At 46.2% G+C, this 14173-nt stretch overlaps 1 protein-coding gene across 4 annotated transcripts in view; it reads left to right on the top strand.

Moving 5' to 3' along the window:
• The window catches only part of KDM4C (lysine demethylase 4C), a 502970-nt gene that overhangs the window by 475511 nt on the left and 13286 nt on the right, over window positions 1–14173 (top strand). For all 4 annotated transcript variants that reach the window (XM_006018370.3, XM_025197539.1, XM_025197541.1 and 1 more), the window contains exon 21: window positions 3719–3838. In XM_006018370.3, coding sequence (XP_006018432.1) covers window positions 3719–3838 — 120 coding nt within the window. The remainder of the gene's footprint in view (window positions 1–3718; window positions 3839–14173) is intronic.

The raw sequence follows: 14173 nt of genomic DNA, 5'->3' as shown, positions 1-14173 counted from the left end.
TCCTGCCATCCTGTTTTCCACGTTTCTAGGAGTAATGTGATCCAATATGACCTATGTCCTGGGGACACTAACAAACTATGCAGTGGGGAGATTTTGCCTCTGGTCAGCATCTTACAGCAAAGTCATCAGCTCTGACGTGATCCATTATTTAGCCTTTAGTTTTCTCTAATTGAACTTACTTCGGCTGCTCATAATTCATTGTTCCTATCTGTCTTCTCCCTAATACACTCCCCAAAAGAGTACAGGACACACTTTTTTTCTACAGTGCTTAATTTAATGCTGAAAATTTACCACCATCATGCCATTCCCCCCTGCTCCTTCCACTGTGTCACAGCTACAGGGATAGTTAATGATGCTTTTCCTGGTCCCTGTGAGCAAACCCCTCAGATCTAATGTCTTCATCCATCTCAGGATGGAATCCCAAGACTCTGAGACTTTTAGACCAGGTCATAACCTAAAGTGCCCTATGTATTAGGTTTAAGAATCTCTGATTTAGTATGGTACGTAAGAAACCATAGTAATTCCAGTGTTAGAAACTAGGCTGCAGCCTCCCAATTTGATCGCCTCCTTGTGTTCATGGGTCATGGGTTGAATCAAACTTAGGAACAGTAGCTTAACTAAGATGGGGTGACCAGGGCAGACTTGGGGGAAGGCTGGAGAAAAATAACAGCTACTCTCACAGCCACATAATCATGCTGGTGTCACCAGAAGCCACTGCTGTCCCTGTGCATTGCCACTGCCCTGTGCATTGTTACTGTCCACTACCCAGTTGCCCTGTTACACCTCTGTTCAGGAACTGTATATGGATTGGCATCCATATTGCTAGGGACAACATGAGTTTGAGTACAACGGGTTTGAAGACATTTGTGATAGCAAGATAATGTTCAGATTAGAATCACAACAATTATCAGTGGTATCGTTAGAGATAAATCCTTCTCACTCTCACTTTGCTATCCATAATCATCAGGGTGTAACATTTTGGTTTTATTTAAGATGCATAGTTTTACAGAGAAATACATTTCTTTCCTTTCCATATAATGGGTCAGATCTCAAGGGTAAATGCTTGGTGGTAAATTTAATTTCTCTTGTGAAAGTAATAACGCTTGTTTTAAAGTATTTTGTGTGAATTTCCTAATCAGAATGGAAGTAGTACTGTGGTGCCCCAAATTAGAACTAGATCAGGGGTACTCAACCTTTTTAAACTCAAAGCACCTCTTGGAAAATGCCAGTGTTACTTGTTTTGTTCTTTTGTTGCAAAGAATTCAGAAGACCATAAAAGGTCAGAATGGTTTAAACACTGTAGTTTCCTATTTGAAATCTCTGTGTTTATCATATGAATCACGTTTGCACACTTAACAGTGTTAATGTTGTGTTGTACCCTGCATCACCTTGGACAAAATCTCATAGTACCCTGAGGTGGTATGGCACCCTGGTTGAAAATCACTGAAACTAGATATTAGGCAGGCTTCCTCCAACAACTTGTCAGTGTACCTCAATCCTGTTTTGCAACAGCCCTGCTATATTTGAATTCTAGATCTGCCACTAGTGCCAAATACTGTGCTGGGTTAATACAACTAAATTTACTTTCAGTTATGACATGAGTCACAATTTGAATCTATGGCCATGTTTACATGGGCAGAGGGCTGGCAAAGAGAATCTCTGGGGAAGACTGCCAGCACTAGAGGCCTACTCAATGATCACAGAATTAGCATAAAGACTCTTCTCTGGCCCTTCTACATTGGGGGTTGTATGTGGTAAAAGGGCATGTGGCTTATGTGAATATTTTCTTGGCTAATCTGGCCTGGCAGGGCAGTCCATAGAGAGAGTTCATAGCCAGCAAAAGGATTACATTGTTCTATTTTACACCAGGAACCAGGCCCAGAATTTGAGTAGTTCAAGAATGGTATTAGCCAATTTTTCCTTCCCCTGTTACACCTCGTTTGAGGTGCCGCCCAGAATGTTTCTTTATGGCCTCAGTTTGGCTTAGGCTGTGGACACAAGAACTCTTGGAACCCTTTCAAAAAGAGAGCAGCTGGTATATTCTAATTGTCCTGTGTGAACGCGCTGGCGTGATTCAAATGCAGCAAACCTGCTCCGACTTTAACCCTGGATGAAGGAGTGTCAAAGTTGGGATGGATTGCTGCATTTGAATCATTCTCAGTTGATTCACACACAACAATTGGAATGTACCAGGTGCTACCCTTTTGAAATGGTCTCCTTTTGAAAGGGCTTCAAGCATTCTTTCATTTGTCCACACCCTTAGGCTAGGTACAGATATTCAAAAAGCCCGAGGTGAAATCTATCTAAGTTACACAGTTTTCTGTAAGTGGTGTAGATCAGATCGATAGTGAACAGAACACACATTCATCCTTTGGTGGGGGGGAAGGTAGGGACAAATCTTAGACCAGGTTCCACCATTTTTAAACCAGTCTATATGTGCTGAACTTCTGTTCTGTTATGCGTATAGACTGGTTTCTGATCTCTGATACTGGTAAAAGTGAAATGTCTATACCTGGCCTTATTATCTGGCTGCATTTCCTTTGCTCCTGACACTGAATGGTGTCAAATGTACCAAAATGAACCTATTACCTACACTTACATATGGCTGGAGGTGTTTTGGATCTGCCCAACCCCTTGTGAATATTTGTAAATTGTCCTTCCACAACATCTAATGAAATGAGCTCTGGCTCATGAAAACTCATGCTATATATCTCGGATTTAGTTTATAAGGTTAAATCTACCCTGCCTTGTAAATAGTTTGGATTGTAACACAGTGCCATATCTTTGCCTTACCTGGGCAAAATAAAATGCGTTCATCTGCTAGCACACCAGGCAGCACAAAAGAAACCCCCCTTTGCATACCCTGGACAAAACCCCCAAAATTCTTAACTCTAAACTATTAATCTCTTTCTGTATTTCTTGAAGCTGGTGATTCTCAACTAGGGTGCTGTGGCATCCCAGGGTGCTTTGAGTTCCTTTCAAGGGTGCTGTAGGGTGGCACGCAATGTTAGCACTGTTAGGTGTGGAAATATGATTCACAAAATAAATGCAGGGATTTCAAATAAGAATCCATAGCATTAAAAATATCCTGACCTGCTGTGGTCTGGGTGACTTGCAACAGAAGAAGCACTTTATTATTTTTCCACAGCCAAAATACAGGTGAAAACTAAGCATTTTTGAGGGGAGCCTTGAGTCTAATGAAGAGGTGCCTTGAGTCTGACAAGTTTGAGAACCACTGCACTAAGCAGGCAATTCACTGATGTGCTCACTGTGTGTAGTTTGACCAGTCATGTGTACATTTAGTCAGTAAAGTTGGCATCTAGCAGGACTGCTTTTGAGTTAGCAACACATGAATTGCTCAAATATGTAAAAGAAAATAACCCTAGCAAACACATAACTGCATTTTAAAACCCCGTTTCCATTGTGTGACAGAAATGGCTTTGGGAAAGGCAGCAAAGGTGCTGATAATTTTCTGATTCATACGCATTGCTTTGACATTCTGACATCAGGTTGCTCAGAGTGTTTCTTTGGTCACTATTTTCTTCTTGCAAAAATGCACAGCGTTTTTTTGCTAGCCTGTTAGCAGGCTTATAATGCTGCAAACACGCATGATAATAACTCCTCTCCAATTATCAAGTTGTAATTTTACTGGTAATTTTAAAAAATGTAATGGCTTACTCACTGACTTGAGAAACAATCTCTTTTTTTTTATAAATAGAGCAGAGATTGCCTAAAACTGGGTCCACCTGCAGAGGGAGAGGTTGTCCAAGTGAAATGGCCTGATGGAAAGCTGTATAGTGCAAAATATCTAGGAACAAATGTAGCGCACATGTATCAGGTGAGTGCCTTTCTTTATTACTATGTGCCTGTCTTCCAAATGCTTTTATGTCTGTTACAAATAACTCATTCTGCTCCAGACCTGAAATGTCCATGCCAGTGTTAAAATGGTGGAACTTGATTATGACTCCTAAAGGGTGATGCATTCACATTAACCAGTAAAATGGCCTCAAATGTTTACAAGAACAATACAGTCATGGAGATTTGTAATTCTACTTGTCTTCCAGAAGGAAGGCAATTTTATAGGACTCTAGTGTTGTTCAGTGGAGTTCTTCCTATGAAGGTGGAGAGTTGGATTATTAAGACTGCAGGGTGATACAGTGTTGTTCTCTTTTTGCTGTTTGTTTTTATTATCAGGTAATATTTTAATGGGCACCTGATATTATGCATCCAAAGGTAGTCCCGAAAAAGATGGAGGATAATGCAAAACACAGTAAAGTAGCATATTTTGAGCCTTTTGATGAGGCGATGTTATGTTGATTGACCACATACTTAACAATATGTTATATACTTTGTAAAAGGAAAAGCAAATGGAGGACTGCACCTGGGGAGGAAGAACCAGCAGCATACCTACAAGCTGGGGAACTCCCTTCTTGTCAGTGCAGAGGCAGAAAAGGATCTTGGAATCATTATTGATGCCAAAATGAACATGGGCTGACAGTGGGGACACGGCCAGGAAGGCTAACTGCACCTTGTCATGCATCCATAGATGCATCTTGAGCAGGTCCAAGGAGGTGATCCTCCCCCTCTATGTGGCACTGGTCAGGCCACAGCTGGAGTACTGCGTCCAGTTCTGGGCGCTGTGCTTCAGGAGAGATGTGGACAACATTGAGAGGGCTCAGAGGAAAGCCACCCACATGATCAGGGGGCAGCAGGGCAGACACTACGAGGAGAGGCTAAGGGACCTAAACCTGTTCAGCCTCCACAAGAGAAGGCTGAGGGGGGATCTAGTGGCCTGTTACAAACTAGTCAGAGGGGACCAGCAGGCATTGGGGGAGTCCCTGTTCCCCCGAGCACTCCCAGGAGTGACTAGAAATAACGGTCACAAGCTGGCAGAGGGTAGATTCAGACTAGACATCAGGAGGAGCTACTTCACAGTCAGGGCAGCTAGGACCCGGAACCAACTTCCAAGAGAAGTGGTGCTGGCTCCTACCCTGGGGGTCTTTAAGAGGAGCCTAGATGAATACCTTGCCGGGGGTCGTTTGACCCCAGTACTCTTTCCTGCCATGGCAGGGGGTCGGACTTGTTGATCTGCTCAGGTCCTTTCTGACCCTACCAACTATGAAACTATGACTGTGGGCAAGACACAAAATCTGACTTGTGGTTTCAGAGACAGCATATTTGTGTTTTATAGATATGTATTTAAGACAAATAAGTTATCTTTGAGTCCCCAAGTGGATAGTAGAAACTGCACTATGAATCAGTAAAATAATAGCACTTTTTAAGAGTAAGAATGTGCTGTATTTTCTTTATATAGCCAGTGTTTTTCACATACATTATTCTTCCTATTTGAGAGCTTCACCAGCTCTACATGAAAGTGCTCAAGTATTGCAATGTCCACAGTAAATGAAGGCACGCAGAGGTTAGATGACTTCTTCTGATAATGTTTTCACTTCTTCCAATGACTTTCAGTCAAACTGAGGTCCCCAGGTTCCTGATCTCTTGCACAAATCTCTGAACTGTACTGCTTCCCTTATGTTTACCACCTGTATTATGTTTTGAAGATAAAAAGATCTGCATAAAAACCTGTGCACAGTTGTTTTATAGACCAGCTTATATTTACAACATTTTAAAAACAATTAATCCTCATGAGAACCAGTTTCACAGGTAGAAAAACTGAGGCAGTGAACTGAAATCTTCACCTCCCCACCCTTCCCCTCTGATACCATTACAATGGGTGGAACTGCATAAGGAGGTTCTGAAAGGCTCCTGTCCAGCTACAGGAGAATTCCCTTGGCACAGGAGCTATAGATAACCACTCTATTGCTGCCTTTCAGTGATCCCTTGCAAGCCCTGTGACAGGGGCATGGAGAAGGCAAAAAGGGCAGCATGTTAGGTCAAGGTTGCCACACACAGTACTGCAGGTATTCTGACAAATGCAGCAGCCCGAAGAGCAGGGGTGGGCAAAATATGACCCATGGGTTGTATCTGGCCTGCCAGTTGATCCTGTCTAGCCTGCCAGCCACTGCTGGGAGCCTCAGGATGGAGGGATGTGCCCTGCACCACCCTGCTCTGCCCTGCTGCAGCTGGAGCTGGGGCATACAGCACACATACTCCTCTCTTTCCCCCCCACCCCACCCCGGCATCCATCCCCTCTGCCCGGCTTCCTGTTGGTGCTATGACTGGCAGCTGGGCCCACATGGGGCAGGGCATGATGCGTACTGCCAAGTAACTATCCTGTCTGTCTGCTTCCCCACTGCAATGAGCCATTGCCACTACAGCATCACTAGGAGATGAGTCTACATCAGCTGGCAGGTGGGGCTTGGCTCAGGGCATTGGCCCCCAACTTTCCTGGTGCAGCATGGTGGCAGCAGCTCATTGCAGCAGGTGGGCAGGTGGGACAGCTACTCAGCATGCTGCATTGCACCCTGTCCTGTGCAGGCCTACCTGCCAGCAGCCACAGTGCCAGGACTGTGCAGTGCCAGCAGGAAGCAGGCAGGGAGGAAAGGATGAATGCAGGAGGATGGAGGAGTCTGCGCAGTATGCAGCTCAGCCTGGCCCCAGCTACAGCAGACTGGAGTGGTTCCCAGTTGTGGCCAGTGGGCTGGATAGCATCAGTTGGCATCTCCCCAGCCCCACCTCCAGCCCTCAATGTCTCACCAAAACTCTTTAAGTGGCCCTCCAGTCAATAATTCTCCACCTGTGCCCTAGAGCAAACCAGAAAGACTGCCTCCTAAATTATATTGGAGGCTATGGATTAGCTCAGGGTTAGGAAGCTCCCCGAGTATATGATTGGAAAAAAAAAAACCCCTTCAACAAACCTATTCTAGTCTGATAAAGGAATTCTTATGTGAGATTTCGCTCATGGTCATGTGGAATTTACAGAATTTGAAGCCAGCTGTGTGCACGGCACACAACCATGATCACAAATATCCACATCAGCATCTAACTGGAGATTTGTTTCTCTGTACAAATCCTAGGCAGCATTGTGCATTTTAAAGACAATTCTGTAAACCTAAGACCTCCGTGTGTGGTGTCTCAGTCATTTTATTTATTTGCATGTTTCTTTTCAGTATCCATTTGTGAGCTTCACTGGATGACTAAATTGTCCATGTACCCAATTAAATGCTTTCTAGTAGTTTCAATTAAATTGTTAATTTATGATGTTCTAATACAAGAAAGCCACATGGAGAGAACAACAAGGTACACAGAATGGGAGTGTAGCAGCAGGTTTTCTTTCTCTATTCAGTGTTTAAATGTATAATATGTATGTTTGGTTTAACATGTAAAGCAGGAATCTTTATTTCTTTGTGAATAATTGCATGAAGAATGCATACAAAATAATACATACACTATTTGTCAAAATTGTAACATATGCAGTCTGGTAAATTGGGATGAATTAGACTGCCATATTGTATTCTGTCTAAATAATTGTATGACTGAATAGCTTCATCTTCTGCACCATAACTGTAGGTTTTTCCAAAATCAGCCACATCTTGTGGCCTGGTCTCTTATCCTGGCTAGCTCCTTGATGCTATACAGGTTTTCAAGAGAGTAGAGGTCAATAGATATTCTATAGCCTGTGGTTTCCCCACACTCATGTGTAGCTATGTCATTAGAATAGCTCCATTTCCACATTGTCTTTGTCCTGCCTACTCTTGCTTGGAGGTAAGCAAACATCTCCAGGTTAGCTTGTACGTGTTAATCCTAAACAATATCCCTACCAATAACCTCAACAGCTTTGCTGTCTGGAGTTTTGTACTCCTGGTAGGGTCACCCATGGCAGCAAGGTCAAGAGTAACATTTCCAGGCTAATAGCAATCCACAAATAAAAATGAAGGTCCTTGGTGGTGGAGCAGGTGGATGAAGGAAGACTATTTCACAGTGGCTGCAAAGGTGAATAAAGGCTGCAGCAGAACAGAAACCTCTGGTCATCAAGATTTTCCTTGCCTTTGAATTAAGGTTTTCTTCCTATGAAGTATTGTGTGGTTGCTGATGCATAAAGGCATACATAAGACATGTTGAACTGTCTTCCTTCAATAGCAAGTCCTACAGTGATGGGTGAGTGGTGACAGGGGCAGGTGCTAGTGACCACCAGAGGCTCCTAGTCATAGAGCTACATGAAAGCGATGGTTGTATGATGGTAATTTTGTACTTGGAACTGAGATGTGTGCAATTCATCAGCTGCAACCATGACTGGGATCCACTCTGCTCACCTCATATTGTCGGGGACTAGAAAAGATTTCTTAAACACAGTTTTTCATTTCACCTGACTGGAAAATCATTTCTAGTGCGATCACTCTGAGTCCAAATCAAGTAATGAAGTTTGTGAGCTGGAATGTCCACACCCTGATGGATAATCCTAACAATGACTGACCAGAGTGAAGGATAACACTCATGGCCAAAGAACATGTATTATTGATATTGACACTGCTGAATTTAGTGACTAGGGACAGACTTTACAAATAAACAAGTATAAGTGATCAGAAACCAATTTAAACCTGTGACAGAACAGAAGTTCAGTGCACATAGACTGCTTTCAAAATGGCTGAAACCAGTTTAAGATAGACCTGGATGGATGTAGTATCAGGTATAACTGGTTTAGGTTAAACTGGTCTCGAACTTCTGTTCCAGATCCCCTTTTGACATAAGTTAGATCTCATTCCCATGCATCCCAAGAGTCTATGCAGATCCCTGCAAACTCTCCTCACAGGTCGGGCAGGCTAGCCTCTGCTCCAGCTTGTCTGTTCCAGCCCAGCCCAGGGGCCCCAACCCTGGGTGTCACAGAGTTCAGGCAGCCCCACCAGCACAGGGGTGGAGGGAGGAACAGACCCCTCTGTCCTGGCCCTGTGTGCCCCCAACTGGGGTCTACACAGTGTGGGGGAGGGAGGGTACATTCCCTTTCCACACTTCCCCCCATGTCTGACAGGTGTGGGGCATTGGCAGCCTGGTGGAGCCACGTGGGGAAGAAAGCCCCCATCTTTGGGACTTCCCCCTCCCCCCACTACACAGAAACTGGCTAGTGGGGCTGGGGCAGGGGGATTTGTTCCTCCCCCCATCTGCCTGCCCCCATGGCTGAGAAGGTGGCGAGGAGGCAGGGCTGGGACATTTGTAGCCTGGTGGAGCAAGGAGGCATGCACAAGTGTCCCCTGCCTTCTGGCCTTGGCCAGGCATCTGCTTGCCTTGGCCAACTGATAAGTGAATTTGTATTCTGTTCGTTAATGGTTCAGTCTACACAGCTTAGAGAATGTTGCATAGATTGAATCAATTCTGCCTCAGGCTTTTTGACTATCTGTACTTAGCCAATGAGACCAGATGTGGAGGAGTAGGGTAGTTTACAGAGCGTGGTGGTGGCTGGATCTTTTATTGGAAAGGAAAAGCTGAAAGACAGACACATGCATGGCACTGGTGTTGCTATGAAGATCAAGATTTTTACTCAGATTCCAGAATGTCTGGTTGGCATCAGTGAGTATCTTGCAGCCCTTTGTCTTCAAATGGCCAACAGAAACATGCAAGAGTCATCATTGCATATACCCTGACTCTTGATGCAGATGACAAAAAAAAATTCTGTTCTAAGCTTGACCAAGTTCCCCCAAAATAATTGTAGACTGGGCATCAACCTTGACCTGTTGAAAGGAATGCTTGGAAAGGAAATAGTGGGGAAGGTCAGTTCAAATTGAATTCTCCTTCTGAGCAAGTGTTTTGAATATCATCTCTTCATTACAAACTCCTTATTCCACCAAAGCAATATATGGAAGACATCATGGATGCATCACCACCCAACACTTGTACCCAATTGACTGTATCATAGTACATGCCCAGGACCATTGTGACCTCCATATCACCAGAAGTATGATTAGGGCAGATAACTGCTTGATGGATCATGGTTTGATATGTTCCATACTATCCATTCATATTGCCCCAAAAGGATGTAAACAAAAGAAGCAACCAAGGAAGAGGTTCAAATTTGAATGCTTGAAAGACCCTGCTAAAAGCAATCATCTTCAGCAGTGCTTCAGGGGAAACTCTCTGACCTCCCTGATGATCTTAACACCATTGATCACTGGGGGAGCCTCAAGAAATGCATCCATTCCATTAGTTATGCAAAGAATCTCTTGGCTTCTCCACAAAGAAACGATCAGAACTCATTGTCCCCGTGCTTTAACTCTGGAAGTTTAGGGTGTGATTTCTTCTGGTCGTCTCAGGGCCGACTCTGTAGTTTTCCTAATGAGTTAGACTAAGTGTGTCAGTCATCTGGCCCCACGGGCCAGATGAGTTGCATGAGACTGGTCCACCAGCCATATTGAATTCACTGCCCTTCTCCCCCATCAAGCGGGATCCAGTGCATTCAGCCCCCACTTTGGATGCTCTGGGATTGCTCCACATGCAAAACCTGACTAGTCTGGGACAGGCACTGTATGGAGCATCCCCTCTGGCCAGTTCAGGACCCATATTGCATGCAGATCCTTCCCTAAACCAGCCAGGACAGGCACTGCATGCAGTGCAGGTTCTGGGCCAGCTGGAGTGGGTGCTGCATGTACCATAATCCCAAACCAGGTGGAGTGGGCACCATGTGCATAACACAGTCCCAGGTTGGCCAGAGCAGGCACCACTTGGAGTGTGGGGCCTGCACCCTGTGTGGGGCCAATCTGTGGTGTGGGTCAACTCTGAGACCTGGGAAAGCACCAGGGGCTGGATGATGGGGATGCACTGGCTGGATCCAGCATATAGGATCTTCACACACCTAATGGATTCCTTTCTTGGGGCTGTTCCACCGATCAGTGGTGTCAAGATTATCAGGGAGGTCAGAGAGTTTCCCACTGAAGCAGTGCTGGAGATGATCGTTTTTAGCAAGGTCTTTCTTTGACACCCCTGAATTAAACCATGGATTTGTGTAGGATTGGGGAGGGGTGGGGGGGGACAGGGAAGATCCTGCCTCAGGTGGGGATTGGACTGAATGAGCTCTGGAGGTCCCTTCCAGAACTACTTTTTCTATGGTTCAGTGAAAATGATAGAGAAATTCAAGCTGTCATTGGGTGCAGACAGAAGTGACAATTTTCACCCGATTTGGCCACAGAAAGCAGCTTATAGCTGTGACCAAACACAAGTGCATGGCTGCAAACACCTTAAAAAATGGCTGATTGGGTGAAAATATGACCCCTTATTGTATGACGTATCATATAAGACATTTCAAAATGTAGCGTCTTTTGCAACTTGTCCGTCTGTCTCTGTTTTCAGAATGGGAGTGGGGAAAGGAATGCAGGGAGTTCAGTCTGGGATTTTTTTCAGCCTCCCCCTCCGAGAGCGGGGAAGATTTATTGGAGCCTCCCCCCTCCAATTGTGAAAACAGTGAGCGCTGGCAAAGAGCCTGGCTGTTGCTATGGGAACCTGGCTGCAGGCTCCCAGCCACAGCTAGATTCCCCTCCCCCCTGGAACCAACAGTGAACTTCTGTTTGGTCCAGGGTAACGTAACTTGGAGTGCTTTGCAAAAATTGTTCTGAGTTACAGCTGGGAGCTGCACTTCTGTCTGCACCCTTTCACAGTTACAGGAGAGCCGTCAAAGCTTGGCAGAATTACATCAGCTCCAAACAGAGGCAAGACATTTAACACCACATTAAAGCTGAGACCGAGAGAAAAATTTGAGAGCAAAACAAAGAGAACAATACCATTAAAGCCATTCCACAGCACCCCATTAAGGACTGCTTTGCAGATGCACCAAGTTGTCAAGGGGCCTTAAAAACCATTACGCAGATGAAGGAACAACAAAGCATGTGGTCCTGGGGATACCAGCTCACCAGTTGCACATTATTACAAAAACCTGGAAACATGAACAAATTTCAAGTGGCTTTAGAGATGCCAGAGTTGTTACCTTGTTCAAGACAGGAGGTTCATCAGATTGCAATAGTTACTGTCGTATTGAACTCCTATTCATAACTGAAAAGATCCACACCCATATTGTCATCAGTAGACGCAGTTTCCTAGCTGGGGAGATTTTACCCAAGTCCCAATGTGGTTTTGACCACTCATATGCACTAGATATGATATTTGTTTCTACAAAGCTACAGGGGAAGTGCCACTAGCAACTTCAATATCTTTACATGGCCTTCATTAACCTAACTAAGTCCTTTGATTCAGTCGACAGAAAGGCCTTATAGGAAATCCTGATGAAAATTTGTTACCATTGTCAGACTCCATCACAATGTCATAATAGCAACTGTCCTAAGCAATGGCTCAGAAATGGACCCTTTCACTATTAGAACCTGAGTCAAGCAAGGATGGTGATTGCAACAACACTCTTTTCCAATTATATCACATCTATTCCACTTCTCATTGCTGATTGACTTTCATCTGCAGTCAGCATCCAGTATCACATGGATGGGAATATCTTTGACATAAACCAGCTACATTCCAAATCCAAGATAAACAGTAATCAAAGCCTCCATTTCTGATCTTCAGTACACTGATGATGGTGTCCTGTTTGCCTGCTCAACTGAAGAGCTCCAGATCACTCTTGATTGTTTCTGTGTAGTGTATGAAATGCTTGGACTCACTGTCAACTTCACCAAACAAAGATTTAAAACTAAGTTTTGATGTATAGTGTATCAGTGCTATATCTGGGTGTACATAGCTTAGACCTAGTCCTGCAACTCTTACCTGCTACCTATTCTAATCAGCAGGGATCCTGGTTTTCCATGAAAAAAAATTGCAGATTATCTGATAAAACCCCCAAAATCCATTATTTACATTAAAGGCCCCCCCCACAACGCCCCCCGGCCTTGCTGGTGCCCCTCTCTGCCCCCACAACAGCCCCCCAGCCCTGCTCGTGCCCCTTGCCCTGCTAGAGGGGGCCCCCAGCTGTTAGGGGTATGGGACCAGGGACTCAGGTCCACAGCTCCCTGCCCTCAACAGAAGGCATCTGCAACAGGAGCACAGAGCTGACTCCCGCACTGCTGCCTGCCTGCTGCTGACTTGGGCAGGGGTGGGGCTGGCTTCTGGTGGCCATGCACACTCCCAGGGGGCAAGGGGAACCTGTGCCCCCAGATCAATGTAGGGGGCAGGCTGCGGGCTCGAGCTCCTACCCTGCTTCCCTCCCATGGGGCTGCTGTAGCCCCACAGGCAAGACCTGGCATGGCTGGGAACAGCGGGGTCATGCCAGGATTTTCTTGCTCCCTCTCTGCGCCTCCTGCACCTGCTGCTGCTCTGAGTAGTGGAGCCCCACACTGCTTCCCTCAGTGCAGCCCTGCGTGCAGGAGGCGCATTGCTGGGGGAGTGCAGAACGAGCAGCTACTAGGAGATCCCCATGCGGCTCCTCTGTCCCGAACTGTGCTGGGTCGCAGGGAGGGGAGCAGGGCTACAGTGGCCCCATAGGAGGGAAGCAGGGCAGGAGCTCGAGCCAGCAGCCTGCCCCCCCACAGATCTGGGGGCACGGTCTCCCCTGTCCCATGAGAGTGAACAACATGGAGTGTGCAGCTGGCTCCACACCTCCCTGCTCCCGGCCAGCACTTCAAAGTGTGGCTTCCCTTAAGGGCTGCTAGGGCCACTTTGGTTTCATGTGCCCCTGACCAAGCACTCTGGCTGCGAGCAGGCGATGTGGAGCTGGCCGGGCACTCTGTGCATTTCCCCAACACCTCCTTGCTTGTGGCCAGAGTGCCTGGCCAGGGGTATGTGAAACCAAAGTGACTTTAGCGGCCCTTAAGGGAGGCTGCACATGGAGGCGCTGGCCGGGCACTCCATGTATTTCCCCAACACCTGCCCGCTCCCTCAGCCCCCAGGCAGCTTCCACCCCAGCCCTGCCCTGCAACCTCTCAGCCCCCTGCAAGTCCCAGTTACCACTTCACAGGCTCTGGGAGGAAAGTGAGCCTGACCTAGGCCTTGCGACTGACTAAAAGTCGCAGGCTCCACCCTTCCCCCTCTCCCTCCCCCTCCCTCTGCCCCTCCAGGCAGGGTTGAGGCTTTCCCGCCGTTTTTGCAAACAGCTCTTGCAGGCTGGAACTCTACCAGCCTGCAGAGCTCTTTGCAAGAGGGGGACATCTGTGTGTTGTCTCGGACGGCCAGGGCCGACTCGAGTTACGTTCGTACGTTAGGGCAGGCTGGTGAATGGAGAGGCGGACGCAACTTATTGGTTGAAAAACTTTACTCACGCCGCTTGCAATCGCGACGCAGGTGGTCCGGTCAT

The sequence above is a fragment of the Alligator sinensis genome, unplaced genomic scaffold (genome assembly GCF_000455745.1).
Source record: "Alligator sinensis unplaced genomic scaffold, ASM45574v1 scaffold392_1, whole genome shotgun sequence".
In the NCBI taxonomy this organism is placed as follows: domain Eukaryota; kingdom Metazoa; phylum Chordata; order Crocodylia; family Alligatoridae; genus Alligator; species Alligator sinensis.
The sequence above is the reverse complement of the archived record's forward strand: the minus strand, read 5'-3'. Positions and strand labels throughout refer to the sequence as shown.